Source organism: Sturnus vulgaris, chromosome 2 (genome assembly GCF_052056855.1).
Source record: "Sturnus vulgaris isolate bStuVul1 chromosome 2, bStuVul1.hap1, whole genome shotgun sequence".
NCBI classification, from domain to species: domain Eukaryota; kingdom Metazoa; phylum Chordata; class Aves; order Passeriformes; family Sturnidae; genus Sturnus; species Sturnus vulgaris.
In genome coordinates, this window is record NC_142244.1 from 104,947,286 (window position 1) to 104,969,759 (window position 22,474).

Consider the following 22,474-nt stretch of genomic DNA (forward strand, 5'->3'; position numbering starts at 1 on the left):
AAGAACAGAAGATTTATTGCTTTCTTATGCAATCCGTAGATAGCTTTTATTTTAATTTATTCCTCAGGAATTCATTAAGGTTTCACTAAAGAAGCTTTCTTCTTTAGAATTGAAACCCTGGAAATCTTGGGAATATCTGAAAACTCTAGTTTTATATTGACTTTGTAAGTTACCAGATGGTTAAAGAAAACTTTGCTGCTGAGCACTCTATTTCTTTTACTGCTCTTTAATAGTGATCATTAGTAGCCCTCATCACGTGTTTTTACTTTCCTTAATCAGCTTTCACAATGATTTGCAGTGTTTATTTAGTTTTAAAACCAGTGATGTTTATCTTGCAGCTTTAGTGTCTTGTGGGATTTGCTCAGGAGTGTGTTCCAGTAGAGGTATAGCTGTAGGCCTGTAAATGCTCCTTTAGAAAAGCTTCACTGCCTTTAATTCTCTGCCTAAAGACGCCTTTGAAGCAGTGCTGTGTAACCGGGGTGGAGATGGAGAGCAGGCACTTGGCTGGCATGGATCTGTCTTGCATTGTTGTCACTTCTGACATCAGCTGTCTCACAGCAACTTTTGGAGGTAACCTCAGATTTTGGATGGCACAGGGTGAGAACCTGAGTGATGCAGTTTAGGAGATGGCAGCCAGGATGGAAGACAGCAAAGAGAGACTAAGATAATCCTACACAAATGCAATGTCTGGACTTTATGGGCAGCTGTGATTTTGAGCTCAAAGCTGTGCTGTAGAGCATACAGAAGTGCTCTGTGCACTGCTTTAGCTGAGAAGTTTGGAACTTTTTTCCCATTTAAAGGCATTTGAGATACAAAAAAGAAAGTGTCCATATATGCCTTGCCCAGTGGATGCACTCCCCATCCCAGGGGATATTTCTGTTGGGATTAGCCGTGGCTGTTTTTCAGATAAAAGATACTGAAAAGGATAACAAATTATTTCTTGGGCAATGCACTATTTTTTTTGTCATTGTGGATTTTGTAATCACATGGCTGTAAACTCAAAAGAGGAATGTTTTAAATGTTAAGTTTCACTGAGAAATATAAGTTAAGGCTTGTTTTCCAGTTAAAAGGATAAAATGGAAATTTACCTTCTTAGCTCCCATACTCTGACTCAGAATCCGAATGCAGTAATATAAAGTGGTTTTATTCATTTGTTAAGGACAATATCAAATTAATGAATGAAGAATAATTAATATCCTGAGTACCAGTCTTACAAATTATCTCTCATATAATCTTTTCTATCACAATTTCTCACTTTTGTTTTTAAGTCCTAATTATTAAGGACTTTAAGGACTCACTAAATATAGCTTAAAATTTTAAAATTTCAGGTCATACCAAATTGCTAATTACCTCAGGAATCTAGCTAATAAAATAGTTTTAGTAGTTCACTGGTGTGAAGCTTTGATTGGATCATGATTAAAGTTGCTTTGTACTTCTAGATTGTAGGGATTTTCAAAGCAAGATATGTTTGCTGGAGATAGTTGCATATTAAAGTTTTTTATTTCCATTTTTAGCACTATTCTTTCCACTCCAACTTTATTACAAAATGCTTGCAGAAAAAACTTTGTTAACCTGCTGTAGAAATAATCCCTGCTTTTTCTGATAAAAATACTTACTGATGAGGAGGCCACGTTCTTGAAGGCTTTTATGTATATGCATAGCACACTGTTTATACAAAACACCCCATTTTTGCTAAGTGCTCAAGTAAGAGGTAAGTGTACAAGTAGGTAGCTACACAGATGTGAGGGAGTTATAACTAAATAGCTCCTCTTGACAAACAATTTACAGGCAATATCTGCCTGTGTATATGAAATCAAAAGGGTCTTCATATGAGAGTATTATAACTCGCTGTAAGTAATGCTGTAAGGAATTCAGACTCACCTTGTATCCTTCAAATGCTGCTCTTATGCAAGATTTTCTGTTGTATGGGTTTCAAAGCAGCTCTGAGCAGTGGTATTTCAGGATACATACTGATCTGTGCTATTGTTCTCTTCACTGTTAAAAGTCAATGTGTAATGCTTATAATGTATATATGGTCAAAGATAGAAAGTAAAGGATTGTGGGAAGCATGCAACTGTTGTTTGTTTACAAGAAGCTATATCAAAATAGTTTCAATTTATGCTCTTTACCAATGTTTTTCTCTTTTTCATAGTAGAGTAGCTTATTTGTCTTAAAGCATGCCTTTATGGAAAATTTCAGCTGTAATTTAATGTAATGTAAAAAGAACCTAAGGTACTTTACATTGATGCCTTTTTCTGATTCTGGTAGTTTGTTTCTGGTATTTGATTATACAGTATTTTTTCCCTTGAAATGGCTTTCTTATGTGTGTATATATATATATATATATATATATATATATATTCTCTTTTCATGTAAATTTTGAAGTGCTTTTTGAAATGGAATTAGGCATGGAATAGCTGAAAGATTAAAATGTCAATAATAGTCTATTGGCATGAACCTCTACTAGAATTAATTTGATGACTCATTAGTTGTCATTGAGATAGGTGCTGTAAAGAGGTATGGGGTTTTCTTCCTGAAATTGTGTACTGCTGTATATATGCTGTGTATATGTCTGTGATGTGACATTTTCAAAGTTGCTTATGAAGCTGCCACTCTGTAAAGGTGAATTTGTTTTCTTTTCCATTCTCAGAGAAAGTAATTTCTTTTCCTAGGGGATGGAAGGAGAAAAAAGAAACCAAAACCAAAAACCACCAAAATACTCAAGGTGCTTAGTATGTAAAAAAATTAGTGACCAGAGAGCAAAAATGAGTTGGTTATAGCTTGTTTTCTTATTTCGAGGCTTTTTTTTTGTTTGCTTGCTTTTCTTCCAGATTAATGATTGACAGTCTCTGAACACGGGAAAAGTGAAACACAAAGCAGAATAATTTGTGAAAAAAGAGTATTCTATTTGACAGGACATATGTTGGTAAACTAGTGCTGCTGTTGAATTTTTCCAAGAAATGGAGCTTGAGTGAGTCAAGGTGACAGTGAAGGAGTCAGGGACTATGGAACCATGTGCAGAAAGTAGCAGAAAGTTGGTGAAAACTGGAATGAAGTGTAGACAGGAGAGAAAATGTGGTTTTGTATCTCATGTTTCCTTTAAACAAAAGCTTTTTTTATTAGACTGATGTGGGCATTGTGTCCATGCACACTGAGTGGCATCACAGTCTTTATCTGAATAGAAACACACAGAGGATATGCCACACTTACTGTGTAATTCTTTATAAATGGTAGACTTCATCATTAATGATGATGTATTGTGTTGGTCATATCAATAGATGTGAAGTCTGAGACTGCAGTTCTTTTACTTTGGAAACTGATCTCCCTTCCCAGAGGCAGGGCAGTCTCTGCAACCAGGTACAGTGAAGCAAGATTCCAGTTCAGTGCAGTGATTCCAGTTCAGTGCAGTGATTCCAGTTCAGTGCAGTGAGAGTTCCCATGTGTTGCTAAGCAGCTAATAAGAGCCTTAAGCATAAATTAGTGTAGTGTCTGTCTTACTTCAGGAATATGTGTGTGTTTTGTTTGCTTAAATCCATTACAAATACATACATTTCAGATGATTCAATATGAAACATCAAAGTTGTAGCTGAGTCTGGAATGCTGTCTATCTAAATATTAACTTTTTTTGGTTAATTTAATTTTTTCTATTGGCAAAATAACCACCTAGGCAAATATAAAAGATGACATATTTTGCTACAGTTGTATTTTAATTATTTACCATGACAGTAGTAGAGGAAAAGCAGAGGAAAATTAAGAAGTTATTACATCTAAATTGTCTTGGAAGTGATACTGAAAACTTAAAAACTGGACAATACATTGTGCTACAAGCTCTATTTTGCATGCCAATAATAATATAGTTGTGAATGAATGAGGCTTATATAGAGGTGTGGGGAGTGTTTTGACTTTTTTTTTTTTTTCCTTTGGATGGACGATTTTTTCTTCAATTCCCGTCTCTTATCTGTTGATAGTTTCAGTGGATTTTTTTTTGCCCGCTGAGAGTGTCACCAAGTAGAGAAATCGTCTGAGCAGCTGAAATTTGACTTAGACCATGTAAGCACTTGGATTCTGCAGGATATATGAGCAAGTATCAGTGATTTTAGTTGGTGCTGAAATACTGGCTCTGGTTTCTGACCGAATGGTGTACTGGCTCACTTTAGAAACAAGGAAGAAGTGTAACTCTCTACATGCAAAGTAAGAATTAATATGTGACCAGATCCCCAAGGAAAGCAACATGATGTCTTTTACAGAAGGGAAAAATAATTGGAAATGGAAAATTACTTTGGAAAGATAGAATAAAAGAGCTTAGTGTACCTATTGCATCTCTCATAATCCAGCAAGCAATTTTTCCCAGTAGTTCCTTGGTCTGTGGGTGATTTATGTAAGTTGTATTAAATTTCTACATAAAGTATTCTGTTACTATGGTGATAGGTGCCACTCCACACAGATTGTTTAAATAAAATTAAAGCAATTCTTTATACTCAGTAATCTGGGTAATTGCTATTAGTTTGTACACAAGGGTTATGAACTTAAAGTACTGCAGGTTTATTGCATTTTCAGGGAAAGGCTCTAGACTTCTAGAAGCATGTGTGTAGGTTGCATAAGAAATGTCCTTTTTTGTAGCATTTATTTAGTAGCTTGCATTGTATTTTCCCAGTAGAGATTTTTTCCTTCTCTCACTATGATGCCTGCTCACCATTCTGCTTTCTCCCACCTCTCTCAGTTCTTACTCATGTTTCAATGGGCGAGGAGCGAGTGGGTTCTGCAGGTTCAGATGAGTTCTGGCTTCAGTGTGGAGGGGAAGGGAATTCATTACAGTAGAATGAGGATGCTATAGACCCAGTGTCAAGAAACTGCAGGAATTGAATAACTGTAGCATAAGTGAGAAAGAAAGCAAATATTTCTGAACGGCAGTGGGAATAAAATCGACAGGATTTGTGTGGGAAGCGAAGAGGAGTTGAAAATGGCACCCAGGTTGTGAGCCTGGTGGGACATGAGGTGGTGGAGCTGTTGACAGAGATAGGGAAAGAAAGGGGGAACAGGGAGTGTTTGGGAAGAAACGTGATTTCAGCTCTTCAGCATCCTGTGTTAGGGCTGGTGGCAAATATCCAGAAGGAGATTCTGAGCTGCGAATGTGAACAGAAGGGCTGAGAGATCTGTGACTCATCCGCACAGAGATTATAATTAAAGCAGCATGATTTTAGGAGGCTGCTGAGCAATAGGGAAGAGGTTGCAGAAAAGGGGAGAGTTGAGGATAGAGCTCCCTGGGACTGTCACAGTTGAAACAGCCATAATGGGAGACTTTTTGAGCAGTCCAGTGGAAAGTAAGTCATGGACATGGCATATTTTGGGATGGTTACTTAGAAATACAGTGTAGATTTTAACAGTGTCAGTTTTATTTTAAAAATTAATTTTGTGTGACAGCAGCCAAAGTTGCCTCAGCAAGCACTGGGTGTTCTATAGCTTAGAGGAGCTTTCTATTGCATTTTAGTTAGGTAAGAGACAGAAGAAAGGTATTTCCTTTCCCCCTCTCTCTGTTCCAAACATTTGTAATTTTCATTGTCCCCAAGGCCCATTCCTTTTGTATCCAAAGACCTGCTAGACCTTTTAAAATACAAGATGTGGTAAAGCACATCAGGAAACCACTGACTGTGTCATGCTCTTATTTCTTAGCATGTTGCCAGAGGAGAATGTACCTGCTTACCAGCTTCTGTGGCTTTTGGGGCATTTAAGTTTTTTTGTTCCTTGTACTTTTTAAGGGGGGTTGGAGGAGGGCGTTGAGAGCTGTATATCTGCCAGTATGTATTCTGTTATTTCAGTAATTACCCAGACATACCTGTAAATCACAGTCTAAGCAGGGTTCTATAGTATCCATCAGTTTTCTAATCATCATGCACTTCAGAACACAGCATTTTGTCATAACCAGCCATATCTAGGGCTGCTTCAAAAGCAGCTCGGGGGAGGTGATTACTCCACTCTACTCCATTCTTGTGAGACCCCACCTGCAGTGCTGCATCCAGCTCTGGGGCCCCTGTGTAAGAAGGATGTGGATCTGTTGGAAGGACTCCAGAGGACATCACAGATGATCAGAGGGCTGGAGTGCCTCTGCTGTGAAGACAGGCCAAGTGAGTTGGGGTTGTTCAGCCTGGAGAAGAGAATACTCCAGGGACACCTTAAAAGCAGCCTTCCAGTGCCTAAAGGGGGCTACAAAGGAGCTGCAGAGGGACTTTTCACAAGGGCATTTAGTGACATGACAAGGGGGAATGGCTTTAAACTGAACGAGGGAAGTTTTAGATTAGATATTGGGAAGAAATTTTTTAGTGTGAGAGTGGCACTGGCACAGGTTGTTCAGAGAAGCTGTGGATGCCCCATTCCTGGCAGTGTTCAAGCCAGGCTGAATGGGGCCCTGAGCAACCTGTTCTAGTGGGTGGCATCCCTGCTCATGGCAGTGGTATAGGAACTAGATGGTCTTCAAGGTCCCTTCCAGCCCAAGCCATTCTAGGGTATCATTGAAGTCTACTGTTGCAAAGCTATCACTGTTTATTCCTGCCATCAACTATATTATTGTATCCATGTATTTTCTAATTAGAGAAAGGATAAATGAGTTCAACCTATCTCACCCTTGTACCTGTTTGGAAACGATGTACCACTATGTACTAGTGTCTGAGAAAAGTGATAAAGAATAATAATGAATGAAAGTACACTAAAAGTTATAAAACTTTTGCCACTTTCATGTGTTGGCCAAGCTTTAGACTTTGTCATCATTATTTCTCATCTTCTGTGAGAACCTTCAGTGATGACTCCATCAAACCTCAATCTTGTGGCTCTCTCGGTATAGCTGAATTGGGCAGAATTCAAACCAAATGAGCCCTTCTAGAGCCAATGGCATAAAGTCCCTAGACCCAGTGACACTTGAACACATGCCTTGAAGCAAGAACAACTTGTTTTGAGACTGAAGGGGCTGGAAGTTATGATCTGGGCATTCTCAAGTTAATTATTTTTTTATTGTTGCTAAGTAGCAAGACCAACAGATCATCCATTTGACTTATACTGCTATTAAAGTATTCAGTTACAGTTTTAATCAATTTGGGAAGCACAGGGATTTAAAGGATGGTTTGGCTTAATTCCAGCCAATGGCTACATTGCTCAAGAGAGTTTTATGCCAAAGATTTGGCAATTCATGAGAATCTGAACCCTCTTGTAAGCAATCATGTAATTCATAATTTTTGCTACAAATAGAAAACTGGAGTTGCATAGCTTAGAATATTTTCTATTACTTGAAAAACAATGGTGACAACAATTCTATCAGACATGTTTTTAAGCCGTATGTAAAATCTAGCCCTCTTAAAACTAGACATGGAAGATGAGTGGGATTTCTCATTCATTTTCCAGGTAATTTTACTACTACTTTTAAAATAGTGTTCCTAACACAATTACTTACATTTTTATCTGCAACATATTGGAAAAAACAGTGCAATACTCACAAACATATACATGCATATTTGCTTCCTGTAAAGTCAGCTGGACTGCGGAGAAAAATAAATGAAGAAATAAGTGAAGAAGGTGCACCACAAGCATCATAAAAGCCACTCAGAGAATTAATGATTTCATGGCAAGCTCTTGCTCTTCACAAGTTCCTCCAGTTGAATTGATCACACAGACTGCTTTTTTAGGCAATGCTATAATCATATGAATTTACAAAGGAAATTTTTGGGTTAGTATGTTACCTGACAATTGTGACATTTGGTTGTTCCTGAAAATCATATAGTCTGCTTCTCTATCAGTTTTGCCTAGGAATTTGCCTTGCCTTATAGGAAAAAATAAATTATGATGACTGCATATACCTGAGCAACTAAGGCATTCTGCTGAACAAGAAAATACAATGAAAGGAGTCCATGCCATCTCTTGGGTACTCTGATCTAAGGATTACTAGAAATGCTGAAATACTAGTGAAAGATTTAATGCATGTATTTCCACATTTCTCCCTTTTTGTATCCATTAACTATTTCCATGTATATATTTCATTTTCTGAACTAGCATAATTTTATTTGGCATTTATGGAGTTGACAGGAACTTAAGACTGCCAAGACAAGTGCAGTGCATCAGCTGCCTGGAATACATGGCAAAGCCATGAATAATCATAATAGTTGTAGTAGTGGTAATAATGATGGAAAGCTTTAAGATTATAGACTGCAAGTATCCTGAGAGATGTTTGACAGGTAATTGCAGTAGATAATTTGCCAAATTGGACTTGTAAACTAGATCATATGGATGCAAAAATAGAAAAGTTTTCTGCAGAATATTTAGCCCACAGTTACAGTACTGGAGAACTGCATGAACATTTATTATCTGTGGGACTTGGGAGCAGTAGGGTGAGTTGACAGGCTGTCTGTATTTCAGTTCTTCACATTTTGAGTTGAGTTGGAACTTAGTCAATGTGTGTGCAAAGAAAACCGAGAATAAGAAAAGTACGAGTGTAATTAGCTGATCCCATTGTCCACTTATGTGAGATACCAAGACAAATGTTTAAAAAGAAGGTGATAATACTTAAAAAAAGAAAAGGAAAAATAAAGAATCATAAACACTGCTTTTAAAAACAAAAAAAAGTCCACAGTTATTTGTATTTTATATATGTGGTCGCATGTCTGATTTGTTCCAGCAATGTCTGGTGTGGGGTGGGTGAGATGTGTACATTTTGCAGTGTTGTCACCAGTCAGTGCTGTCTGATTCAGTGGGTTTACTTTCAATGTCCTTAGCGATTATTCCTTATGACATTATGGTAGGATCTCTGCAGATAGAACTTAAAATTGTTTTTGTAGAGACCATGTGAAGTTTTGGTTATGAAGGTTAGAATTCCTGGAATAAGTAAGCAGTACCTCTCAGTGTATTGTCTTGCTAGTCTTAAAATTAGGTTTTGAAATTATACAGAGACTGCAAATGCAGAAGAACCCTCTCCCTGATTTGTGTGGTTTGTTCTTGCTGCTCTTGTCTTCCTTCCTTATTGCTTTTTTATTTTCTTACAGTTTTGGAGCTCTTATTTCTCTTTTATAGGATTTTAGCTAGTTCCAGCTTAGATGACAAAGGTCTCTTTTGCCATTTTTGTGCATGAGGCAGAGCTGGAAGGAGTGACCATGAAGATCTGATACTAGTCATAAAGTTGTTCCATTGCATTTCCCTTTTATTTCTCTTCTTTTTCTTGTGAATACCTGGACATTTGTTTCCCTTAGACTACTAATGGCCAGTATTTGACTGCATCTGCAGGAAATGTAAATTAACACAACTTTTGCTGCTTTATTAGCAATGTGTGTCATTAATGTTTTAGAAAATAATCCACAATTAGAAGATAACCTTACAGTGTTTCAGCTGAAGTTCTGTTTGGTTGGTTAGAAGATCACATAGCCTAGCTTTACTTATAGTATGGCAGTGAATATATGTGCAAAGTTCAGGGAATAAACAGGTAGAAGTAATAGATCTCCTCCTTGCTGTAACTGTGTATTTCAGTTCATGGATAATCACTGTATTGGTTTAACTAAGTGAATAGCAAATTTTTAGCTTGTGTAGGAGTAAAGTTTGGTTGCAGATTTTTGTGTGTGTTCTTGCTTTTCCAAAGTAGAAAAAAAGTTGGTGTTAAACATGCATATGATCTTTTTCTTACCTTAATTGCAATGTTTTGATACCCTAGTTAAACAGATATTAAAGAAAATCTTTCAAGAGTAAGATATAGGCTTGTATGGAAGAAAAATACATTCTCCAGGTGTGGGTGGTATGCTACTAAGAATAAAAATTTATTTCTAATTGCCTAGTTAGAGACTTTTTATAGTTCTCAAGTGCTTTAAGCTCTTTTAGGTGAAAAGAAATGGGTATGAAAAAGCAATAAATGTAAATGGTAAAGGTCCCAGTAATAAGCAGTAAGCCTTACCATTCCATGCACGGGGTGTTTGTGGAGGGTGGGCACAGTGATCTTCAGTCCTTGCTGCATAAAGAACAAGGCAGCAAAGGGGAAACAAACTGTTCCCTATGACAGAAAGTGGCATTGGCTTTTGCTGCTGGGGTCGTTCAGAAGCAGTCTCAGCCCTCATCTCTAGGGATGGCTGCAAGGATCAGCTTGGTGACCTTTAACTGGGCTTCTTTGAGTCACAGACTTCAGGGCTGCTCTGGGTTGCCATCATAGTTCTTGACATTCCTGCACGCTTCCCAGAGTTCATGCTTGAATTGGATGCCATTCATGTATAGAAAAAGTATATTTTGGAATTGTTTTGGTTTTTTTTACTTAAGTGTTGCATCTGCTGTCTTCCAGTCTTTCTGTCTTTTATGATTTACTGAACTGTTAATTTTTCTCTTGCCTAAATGTGAAGATGTAATATCAACAATTTGCTGTTGCTATGTGATGAACTTGTTTAGCGATTCCTTTACCCAATTTGTAGGGAATTGTATATTGAGGAGGAAAATTTAGGGTGAATCTATTCATAGACTGGATGCCTGAGAAGTTTTCCACTTGTTTTACTATCTTTTTTGGATTCAGAAATATTTTAATTTTTTATATATAGTTGTGGTTTGTCAGAAGAATGCATATTTCTTTAGCTTCCTTCATGATTGTGGGGGAGTTTCAATTCAAGGATTTAGCAGCATTTCTCTGTTATTCACTGCTTTCTTGTTTGTAATAAACCCAAACAGCATTAGAAAATCCAGAAGCTTTCCTCCCTTAGTAGTGAGACTTCTCAAACAGTATCCTCTTTAAACTGAGTGTTTAAACCTATAGTAAATTCTATTACCAATGAAATTGTCTTCTTAAGAGCACTTTTTTTCTTTAATATAAATGTTGCAATCTCTTCCTGCTATTTTTGCAAAATGATTCATAAGTAACCATGCAGAAAATAGATGTATCCAGATTGAAAATGTTACATGCCCTCCCACATATAACAATGAAATGTGTGTTTTGCTACTAAGATTGCAAATACTTCATTGATGTCTGCATATAATTAAATGTGTTACATTTTCTTTCCGGCTGTGCTTACTGGCAAATGTTTCCTGAATGCCAACAGCTGTTATTAGGGAAATGCTTCCTGATCAACATGCTACTTCTGCATAGGTGGTTTATATAAAGCTTAAGAACACATTGACTTCTCTTGCCTGAGTAACACTTGAAGTGTTTCATGGATTAAAAGTTTGTTTTGGTTTTTTTTTTTTAAACAGTTGCATATAAAAAAATAGGTTTTCTAGCAGGATAAATCGATTTTAAAATGACACTTTGAACATGAAAACTTAGTCACATCTTTCATGTGGATATAAAGCATCTATTCTAAACAGAGCTTGCACTAATGACTGCAAAGTTTCAGCACCTGAATGAACTTAAGAGTGGTTCTTTCACCAATATTTGTTGCATTTCATGTGCTCTCTGACTCGGTAATTCCATTTCCTTATATCCATTGAGATTCTGTCAGAAAACCTTCTGCAGTCCCAGCCTCCCATGTGTTGGTCTTGCTTATGGAGGCTGCCTCCCATGCTGCATGGGGTAATGGCAGTGTAGAGCAGTCCCAGCAGGCTGTGTGTGCTCACGGTTCCTGTGAGCTTTGGATGCCCTGTTCCTCCTCCCTCCTGTTCAGGAGTGTGTTACAATCACCTCCTCTTCCCCCTCCACCAAGGGTTTCCTTCCCTTCTTCAGCAGTGTGCAGAAATGTCACATCAGCTCAGCAAGAGTTGTTCATCTGGGTCACTGAATACTGTTCTGATATCTCTGTTTTCCAGTGTTGCCATTGGAAGCAGGGCATTCTGCTGCTAATGGCATTCTTCCATCAGGGATGCCTGGTGGAAGGCACTTGTGTGGTAGACATGTGACTAACTGGCATGTGCCAAAAGCATGCCAAGTGGAGAGTGTTGTCTGTATCAAGGAAGGAAACTACTAGAACTAGAGAATAGATATAAACATTTATCAATATTTCCTTTCCTTTCAGAGGTAGTTTCACACTTTTCATTCTGTCTAAGTCTTTGAAATACTTTATTTCTTCCTAAAGACTTCAGTTCAATCCTTTTAAGGATAAGTCAAGGAAGGAAAAATGATTGGACCAATTTAACCTGCTTTTTCTGTTTTACTTTTTCAGGATTGCACAGTATATGAAACAGAGAACAAAATTCTTCATGTGGTGAGTACTATTTGGATTTCCAAAAAAGTTTGTATGGACCACATAGAATTTTAGAGCTGTGCGTTTTGTGCTTTTTGTATGCTCTGCCAGTAGATAACTAACTAGACTAGGTATAACTGAGTGAATTTATGGAACTATTTGTGAGTAGGTCAGGAGCTTTAAAGGGGATTGTGTTTGTCTGGCTGAGGCCCATTTGTTATTTGCAAACCATGATTAGAAGAGGGATGGTTTTTGAGAGAGAGATGGTTGCTAGGCTTCTGTGAAATAATTTATGTGTCTGTTAGTGATATAGCTCAATTTATACAGCTTTATTCCTTACAGGAACCTAGAGATAGCCTAAAGATAGGAAAATTAATGCAATGTTTCCTTTTCAGAATGAATACAGTAGTCTCTTCCAAGAATTTTTAGTGCTATTTATGGTAAATATAGCAGATGAAAGTTATCAGGGCATCAGAAAACATGGTGAGTTTGAAAGGCTGTTGCATAGAGAGTCAAAAGCTGGAGTAAGCCTTGTCTGAGAGCTGCACCCAAGTTTTAGGTATTAAATTGTGTTTCATGTTCTGGCTGAGGTTTAGTTAACCCACAGCTTGTTTCTAAAATTTAGAAGTGAAGCTAATCTCTTTAATAGTGAGTAATTAATTAATTTATCTCACATTCAGGTAGGTTTTGATATCTTACCGATCTTATTACCAGAGCTTAAGCCAGAAAATACTGCATTTCTTTAGGTGAGCTTCCCTGTAAATGTTGAAATAATTATTTTTGTTATTTATTTTATTTATAGTGTACCTGTGTGAAATGCTTGGCAGGCTGAATTCTGTAAGCTTTTGATGCTTTGGTTTCACAGTGATGTGGAATAAAAAGTCTCCTTGTATTTTTAAGTTTTACTGACATTTTTTCAAGTGTGAGACATAAAGAATTAGCAAATTTAGTGAGGCTGACATCGTCATCTATGCTAGGTCAACCTCTGCAAGTGTTTAAGTAATAAAGTATTTTATTACATAATCTTGGCAAAAGTCGAAGTGCTATGGGTTTGAAATCTGTGTATATAGCCTGTTTTTCAAAGCATGCTTGTTTCTGTAAGAGCTGAGAATTCTGAAATCTTCTGTATACACTATATATCTTTTACAAATTGGCAGAAAGGATTGTAAAGGAAGCTGCCAGAGTTTAGAACTGAGGAAGCATCACTTTATACAGTCATCAACAGATAATTTTGGAGAAACTGAGAGGGATTAATTTTAAATACATGTGTGCACAAAATCGAGACAAGTTTCAAAAGTTATCTTACATCATTCAGACTCTTGCAGGTTTATTTATGTAGTCTGCAGTAACTTCACTGTGGTCACAGGTGGGCATAGGTATAAGTGTACCTTCTGTGATCACTGCTCAAACCTGAAAGGAAACATGAGCATGAACAGAGCATTGAATGTCTTAGTGAAGCCCTGGGTTAAAAATGGTCCTACATGGATTAAACATGACTGTATATTGCATGTAACTTGGATCATTTCTGACTATGTTGCATATCACCTGATCAATGGGATTTTATGGGGAAAAGGTTGACCTAAAAGCAATTGGTGAAAGAGGTAAATCTGTGACTAAATGATTAAATGATGGCATTTGAGATCATGTTTTCAGTTTGAAAGATAGTTTTTTCCAAGTGCAGGTTGAAAGGTTGATGATAGCATTGGAATTGGAAGCAGACACATTTCCCTCTAGCCCTTATTCTTGGAAGACAGAAAAAGGTGTTGTGGGTTTAGCCCATTAGACAGTCTGAAGAGAGCAATCCAACGGTAAAAATAAGGTTCTCTGATTCAAAAAGAATTGCAGTAAATTGTGGGAAAGGCGTAGCAGGAACTTTGAATAAGAAATACTGGGAGAACTAGGAAAGGTTGAGAGGACATGTGCACTGATATTGTAGGAGAGAAAATAAATCCTCTCGTTTAAAATTTCAAGATCACACTATTCCAAGTCCATTTTCAGAGTCTATTTCCCATCTGAAGTGATGTTTAACCAGCATCCCAACCAGCTGCCTTCGAGTGATCAGATACAAACATAGAGCTGTGTTTGGTGAGCTGACTTAGACAAGAAGTTGAATTCAAACCTGTGGGCACATCCCATGTAATTTCATGTACCACTTTCTCTTCATGACACAAGGAAACAAGTTTCTCAAAAAAGTGAAAAGAAATGACTAACGATCAATTAGAATTTCATGCAATTAGCATAAGGAAATCCTTATTGCAAGGTATTGTTTTTACCAAAGATTTGAAGTCAAATTTTAAGAGATTTTTCTTACATAAGAAATATAGAACTAGAGCTACAGAAATGGAAAAAAATATATAACTTAAAGGACAATTATGTACCTGTACTTGTCAGGACACCAAGATATTTGCCACCTTATGAGCAAACATTGGATCAAAATAGTAGATTTTTGTGTTCTGGGTTGAACATCTCCATTGTCCATGGAACAAAGAAGGGATTTTTTTTGACTCATGCTGTGGTTCAAGGGCTGGAGCTCTGTAAGCACAGATCTCCTGTGGGGATGCTGCCCTGTTTCCCCTGGAGTGAGCCTGCTTTATGCCAAATCAGGGAGCGAGAGGATGTGTGGGCACAGTGGGGATGTGAGACCATCCTTCCACTGGTGAAATGCATACAAGGAAACATCCAGAGTTTACCCATCACTGAGTGGCTTCCTCTAAAGCACACTGAAGTAGGCAAGATCCTCAAATAAATTACTGACTGGTTTGCTTTAATTAGGTAAGGACAAAAAGTAGTTCATGTGCTCATATTCTAACAGCACTAATTTTTTTTGAAAAGCAAATGATTGCCCTCTTTCCTTCAGAAGTGATAGTGTAGGTGTACATGTGGAGATTGCTGAATCACCTTGTCCACAGATAGCATGTTTCAATGTCAGTTAATATATTCACCTCTTAGCTTTTCAGGATTTTCGTTTTAAGAAATGGTATTTTGTGGAGACAGAATTCTGTAGCTTCAGTTTATATTCAAGGAAGAAGTATTTTTGTTTGCTCCAAGCCATTTGAGTTTCAAATGCTTTAAAAAAGCATTTTGATTGTCACTTGTGGTATTAGGTTAGGCAGTAAACTAATCTGTGTTATTCAAGTAAACACATAAAATGTATCTAAGGGAAAAAGGTCTGATTGAAAAATTATGAAGTTTTAAGATGAAATTACCTACTTGAACTTGTTTATTTCTTCTAAATGGAGTTTCAAACTGTGTCTGGGGAAAAAATTTCTTTTCTATAATTTTTTGTCCTAGAACTATAGGAGTGTTGAAAAAACTGACTTAAAGACACCTACATTTCTTAAAGTTTTGGAGTTTTTTTCTCTGACTTCATTCATAGAAACACTTCGTTTCTGTGGAATAAGAAGCACACATAAATAATGTGTTGGGTTTTGCTCATTAAAATTCTGAAATATTCATGAATAAAGAGAAATGTTTCATATTTTTGCTGCTTCATTTCTCAGTATGGTTTTTCCAGGGTAGCTTTTGCTAAGTAAGCAATGTAATAAATAAATAAATAGTTAAATAATACTAATAATAATTTCTTGATATAAACAGATAGGAATTGGCACTAGAAAATAATACCAACAGAAGTAGATAGCAGTAGAAAGTACTAATTTCAGAAGAACAGGTTTAGTAATATATGGGGCCTAAATAGGAAAGGATAAGCCACAGGTGTGGTGCTGGCTTCAAAATTAAAAATTAGTATGCTCTTGCTTGTTCATATTTAGAATCTTTATATTGATTTAACTTGAGATGATAAAGTATTTGGAAAACTGCTCAACTTAAAAGGCTATCAGTTTATATCTGCTTATTTGGGGAATTATATGTTAATCGTTGCAAAATTCTGACTGGAACTTTAAAATACTTGAAGAATAATTCATTGATTCCATCCAGCTGTTCAAGGCTGCATTTGATGGAAAGACCCAGTTCAGATTAATCCTTGTGAAGCAGTAGAGTATTAAAGCTAGAAGAACTAATTATAGAAAGTAGAAGCCAGGTTTCAGTCAGATTAATAATAGGTTTTAATGAAAAAATTTAATAGTTTTTCTTTTAACTTTTTCAGTTTAATTCTGTAAGAAAAAAAAGACTATTTTCTTAAAGAGTTTCACTGTTAAAAAATTAAGCTGCATTTCCTGTGTACAGCAAATACAATTTTTTTGAGTTGGAAAACTGTAGAAAGTGAACTGCAGAGGGAAGCCAATATTCAGAAGTTTTTTCAAGAGCAAATGAGCTATGTAAATTTAAAATAGTTTGCTAAGTTGAAAAAGAGAAAACAAGCAATGGATCAGAATGTTCTCTTTTTCCAAGAGCTTTGTTGAAACCACAGTGAGGATAATTTGCTCCTGCCCACTATATTTGAATATTTGTTACAGAAGTATAATGGACTAAAAATACATTGTCAAAGGTATCATTTTTATAATCTTTAAAAAAAGAGAAAAAGTAACCACCTTCTGCCTTTCAAGAGTCTATACCTTGTAAATTGAACTGAACGAACTTCAGTTTAACAGGAGCTTCTTTTTGCAGCAAAGCCAAAAGCAGAGATATAGTTAGTTCACTGTTTAAACTTCATATATGCACCAGTACATGTTCAGGCCTGCTTGGTTTTAGGACTGGTGGAGTTACTGATATGTTCTGTGCAATATAACAATTTTTTGGAATAAAATTGAATGGTTCATAATTATTTGATTTGGCTTAATTAATTAGACTTCATTCATCTTGGACAGCTGTAACTAGCTAGACTAACAGACTAAGCTTAACATTATCTGGACACTTTTTCTTACTGTTGGTCTTGAAAGTCCACGTGTCTTACTGGTATCCTATTCCTCACTCAAAGGCCATAGGAGAGGGGGCTGATGAGGGAGGCTGGTGCTTTTCTTGCCCTCAGTGCTCGGAATATGTTTAAGCCAGAGTGTTTCAGTATTGCAAATACTTAGCAGATAGATTTTAAACTTGGTCACTAGCCTGGATAAAATGAAAGACAGGGACAAACGTATGTCTGTTTGCTTGGCCAGAAATGCTTGGTGACCTTAGAGCTGCCTGAGTGGAACAGGCAATGGATGGACAGGTTGAGGAAAGGCCCCTGAAGCTGTGTCCATGGATACTTTGATGCAGAACACAGACGTTTTCCCAGCACAAACTGAAGTAGCCACAGAGAATCAGAACAGATGCAAATTTAATTCAGTCACCTTTAGGTCCCCATCCCCTGGCTGAAAGAAGGAGCAATTGTGGAAAAGCTGTTAGAAATTGGTACCTTACAGTCCAAAAATACAGGTAGAAACTAAGTATTATTTGTCATTCTTCATGCTCTAAGGCATAAAGAAGTTACCTACTGAGAGAAACATAATGTTTCCCTTTGAATTCCTACCAAACAACGAGGTGCTGTGTGGTGATATTTTTTGTTCTCCTTTGAATCATTCAGCTTTGCACATAAAGACTGTGGTGTAGCTTCAATCTGCAATTATAAGTGTGTCACTTGAATAGAGAGGAGAATTTATTACTGAAGTGCAGTGATGAGTTACTGCAAAAAAGAACTGAAATCATTGCTTTAAGGCTTATAGTGAGAACAGGGACCATGTGACAAAAGGAGAAAATGTAATTATCTGTTGGTTTCTCTCAGTTAATCTTTTGTAACTTGCTTTTTTTTTGGCTTGGACAAATCTTTTCCCTGTGTGCAGATACCTTGCACACTGGGAGCTGAGTGCAGCTTGAAAAAGGCTGAGGATTTTTAATGCCTGCTGATTTTTTGTGGGAGCAATTGGATCCTCAGCTTCCTGCGTGTCTTACTGTAACAAATACTGCATTGCAGCAGGCAGTCAACACTTACAAAGGATAAAGGATCCTGATCTCGTTAACAATGTTTTCATAACCAGAAGTGTAGTTTTACAAAGCTTCCAAAGGTAGTGACTATTTGAGAGAAAAGGTGACTGCCATCTCATTTAAGTGGAACTAAACAACATGTCTGCGATACAGATGGTCCTGAATAATTCTGCTGAGAAATAATGTGTTCATAAATTGTTAGGAACAAAATGAGTAGAAGTGCAATGTTTGAGTGCTCTGCCATGTGGCAACATCTTTTCCTTGGAGGGCCCTGATCCATTGAGTAGGTTCAAGGTCTTTTTCCATACGGATGCCTCATGGGGAGGAAACATGCTCCTGGTGAGCAGACTGATTCATTTGTACGCTGATTTATGCTGATTATCAATGCAAACTGTGAATGAGGTATTCCTGAGAGTAAAGGCAAGGAAAAATGCATTATTTTCCCTGAGTCAGCCTGTGGACATGTTTCCAGTGAGGTCTGTGTACCCTCCCTTTGCAGTGGGCAGAGAATATCTGCTGTGTAAATGTCTGCTCCTGCTGTCCTGGCTCTCTCTGGACAAGTTCAGAGTTCATGAAAATTTGTCTTTAACATAAGCCAAATGATACCTGGTCCTAATTGCAGCTCAACTCTTTAACCAAGGAATATTAAATGTGTAATAGTTTATGGGGATATTGTGCTGTTGGACTGCAGTGGGAATATCTAAGAAAGTTGTGAGACTCCAAAGACAGTAGTCTTTTAGAAATATATTGAAGCATATTGCAGATTTTTTATCCTAGGAACTTGGTGATTTTGCCACCCAGTATTCCCAGAGCTTCTCTTGGGGCATATTCACAGCACCTTGTTTTAGGATTGCAGCCAGTGTAACTGTAGTGGAATGCTGATCCCCATGGGTGTTACTGTACAGACTGTCTGTACCCCTCTCATGAGAGGCAGAGCTCCAGGGGGCTGCTCAGTGCATCTCAGCTTAGGCTTCTGCTCCGTGCCAAGCTGGACTTGCCCGAATTCTCCTTTCCCCATCACCTGTCAAAGCAGCTGGGAACGTGTTTTTAATGAGGAGGCACATCTGTGAAATGTCATACCTTGTCTTAGGTGGTAGGAACACTGCTTTTCAGTGTGTTTTGGCACCTCTCTGCGCTGCAACAGTTGAAAATTGGAGAAAAAAATTAATTCGCTATAAAGAGGAGTTTCTCTGAAATTGCTAAGAATCCCATACATTTAGAGGTTTTAGAGGAGATTAATAGGAAGAATAGGTGGATGAATACAAGGCTAAAGAGGTATGAAAAACTATTTTCATCATCAGAGAATAATTTATAATGTATGTCTCTTCACTTTGCACAAATGGCTGAATGCTGGATTTTTTAAGCAATTTTTCAATTACTGTCAGTACAGTTCCAAGACAGAAACAGAAGTAACATGCCAACACTGTATTTAAAGTCATAAATAAACAGAAATCTAAGCTTTCATTTTTATTAAGTAATGTTACATAATTTTATCTTTTAAAAATGTCAGCTCAAAGCAATTTTCATGGGTCCAAAAGGCATTAAAGAAGCTTAAATTTCAATAAAGTTCTCTTTTTCACTTTTTTGTACTTCAGGTAAAGCACAAACAGTTCTTAAGATAATTTTATATATTTCTTGGTGTCCTTTGTTCAGTAATGATTCTGCATAATGAAAAAGTAGAAGAGTGATGTATATGTCTGTGCTTGAAGGTGGTATTATTTCTGGAAGAAGGTCATGTTGGTAATATAAACTTCGTTATATTTTCCATTTGATTCCAGTTTGCTTATTCACCCTGAAACTATTGCTCAGTAAAATAAGTGATCTATATACAAACCTAAACTTAAAACTGTTTGTAAATACTTTAAAGAGGAGAAAAGTGTATTGGTCTGTAACAGGATTAAGATGTCATTGGTTGGGTTTGGTTTTTTTGTGGTTGTTTGTAGATTTTGGGAGTTTTTTGTTTGTTTTGTTTTTTGGGGTTTTTTTGTGGGTTTTATTTTCTTTCTTGTTTTGAATGACTTCTGAAAAATTTTCCTTTTTACATAAGAGAATTCTAGTTTGCCATTTGGAATTATAATGGTGATTTGGCAGGAGGTTATATCCAGATTTGCATTATTTTACCATACTATTGTTGCAGATTTTTTCACTGTAAGAATTACACTTTGGAGTCTTGGAAGATTGATTGGTGCAACAGTTGTGTGCAGTTGTGTTTCAGTTATTTGAGAAGACTGGTTAGCTTTCATCTTTTGAATTTCAGAGCAGTTAATCTGGTTCTTAATTGCTTTTGGAGATGCCCACAGTTTTGGGACCAGAAGAATGTCCTAATCCCTGAATTTGCTGACAGAAGATGCGTGGGAAACCTGAATGGAGAAATCATTTAAAGTTCCTGACAGGGGACTTCCTGGAAAACACTGAAACTCTCAAAAATCACTTTCTTACAGAGAATGATAGGAAAGCCTCACAGCTTTCCTGCTTCTGAGAAGAGTTTGTTCAGGGGGTGAGAGATCAGGAGATAAAACAGTACCAATTTCACAGTCTCAGCCTCTTCAGAATTTTTTTCTGTCTTGCTGCAGAGGCTGCCAACAATAACTGGTTTAAGACTTATCCCATTGTGACGTGGTGATTTATTTTAATGGTCCTGTCTGCAAGAGTAAATCATGTTTGGCAGCTGTAGAACATGAGAAACGCAGTCCAAAGACAATTACCATGTTTTATTAGTATAGAATCAACTTCAGAGTTAATGGGAGTTACCTGTCATCATTAAGAGCCTGATTTTCATCTGTGCTGAACAGCTGCACATTCAGTGGGAATTAATGGGCTTTGAGGCACTTGCTGTCTTTGCAAAAGATGTGGGCAGGATGGTAGTTGGAGCTCAGCATCCATTGCCTGTGTGCCTGAGCAGGGCACCTATCCCTCAGAGGGCATGGGAGCCCCTCTTTGTCTCTGCTCAGATACAAAAGCGTTTGCCTCCTGTTCTTTCCCTGGTCTGGTGCTATTAATTCGGGGTCATCACAGATAATGTATTTTGTATTGTATTTATTTTGTATTGTATTTCTGCCTGAGGCCTTTCCCCTTCTGCCTTGTATGTACTTGAAAAACATGGTGATTTAAACTGTATATTGACATTTGAATAGTTAGCAATGGTATGCTTATTGTGACATTTTCTTTTCTTTTTTCTTTCCTAGTGTAAAACTCTCTCTGGCGTCTGTGATCACATTATCTCACTCTCTTCTGATCCACTGGTTTCCCAGTCTGCCCATCTTGAAGTGATCCAGCTTACAAACATCAAGCCAAGTGAAGGGCTGGTAAGAAGTACGCAGTTAATCAAACCCATCATCCAGGATGAGAAAGTTTTGGTTTTTTTAAAATTAGTTGTATATATGAAAATGAATAGGACATTTTTGCCTTTTCTGTTTTAAAGTTTGAGAACAGTTTGATTCCTCGTGCTAGTGTGGTTTCTCATGCAGCTGGGCCAACAGGAAAGTATTTTGTAAAGCTGACTGAAGTATGCAGAGTTCAGTGAACAGGGAGAAATGAGTAAGAAGTTCTTGCCATTTATATCAGCTTCTGAAAAATGGTTCAGATTGTTCTAGGATCTTGAAGTCTGAAGGGACTTAAATTACTAAGATCAACTCAACCAAGAAGTTTGCGTGGGCTTCTGCACAAAACCTGTCAGATTCTGGAAAATGTTTCATAGTATCTTGGGGATATAAAGCTATTTTTTAAGTTATTCCAGGGCTTCACAGCATTGCTAATAAGTAACTCATTGAATTTTACTGCAATAAGTCTGCATTCTTAATCAGGTGCTTGTAAAAGCTCTTAATGCAGCCATCCTGTGTTTGTTGTTCAAGAGCTGACCACTGATCTCTTGTTTACTCAAGTATCCAACACCCGCTGCATGGAAAAAACCAACACTGGTAATAATTCCAGATGTGTGCCTTTACCTCATTAATAATATCTGTTCTCATAATTTTTGGAGGTAGAAAAGAAGGTGTTCAGAATACAGTTAAATATTTTTTGTCTGAAGAAATAGCTTTTGCAACTTCTGCCCAAGCTTAATTCTCATTCCATATTCTTGAATAGTCTTGAAGGAGGACTGCTGTACTCTTTGCAGAAGGTTTTTGAAATTGTCTGGATGTTGTAGTTTTGGAGAATATTTTGGTTTGCAGGTTGGTTGTTGCTGGGTTTTCAGTTGTTTTGTTTTTCTTGGCAAAGTTAGTATGCCAAGTTATTTAGAGCAATTGTACACTAAATTAATCCTCCATTCTTTGGAAAACTGCAATTAAAATACAAGAAAAACCCTAAACACTTGGATGAGTAAATATGGCCCCATCCTTTGTTTTAGTCTGCAGTTTGTTTTCCCTTCCTCTTCTGGCTTTCTTTTTTATCTCTGAATCCATTTTAAACTTGTCCTTCAGGATTTCAGCTTCTCATGGATTCTCTCCTCCCTTTCTTTTCCTCCTTTTCCCCTGAAATTTTAACTCTTCCACCACCTCACTGCA

The 22,474-nt window shown here is 37.1% G+C and overlaps 1 protein-coding gene across 7 annotated transcripts in view; it reads left to right on the forward strand.

Moving 5' to 3' along the window:
* The window catches only part of CNKSR2 (connector enhancer of kinase suppressor of Ras 2), a 206,390-nt gene that overhangs the window by 61,956 nt on the left and 121,960 nt on the right, over nt 1–22,474 (forward strand). For all 7 annotated transcript variants that reach the window (XM_014879721.2, XM_088160266.1, XM_088160265.1 and 4 more), the window contains exons 5-6: nt 12,096–12,137; nt 21,158–21,277. In XM_014879721.2, coding sequence (XP_014735207.1) covers nt 12,096–12,137; nt 21,158–21,277 — 162 coding nt within the window. The remainder of the gene's footprint in view (nt 1–12,095; nt 12,138–21,157; nt 21,278–22,474) is intronic.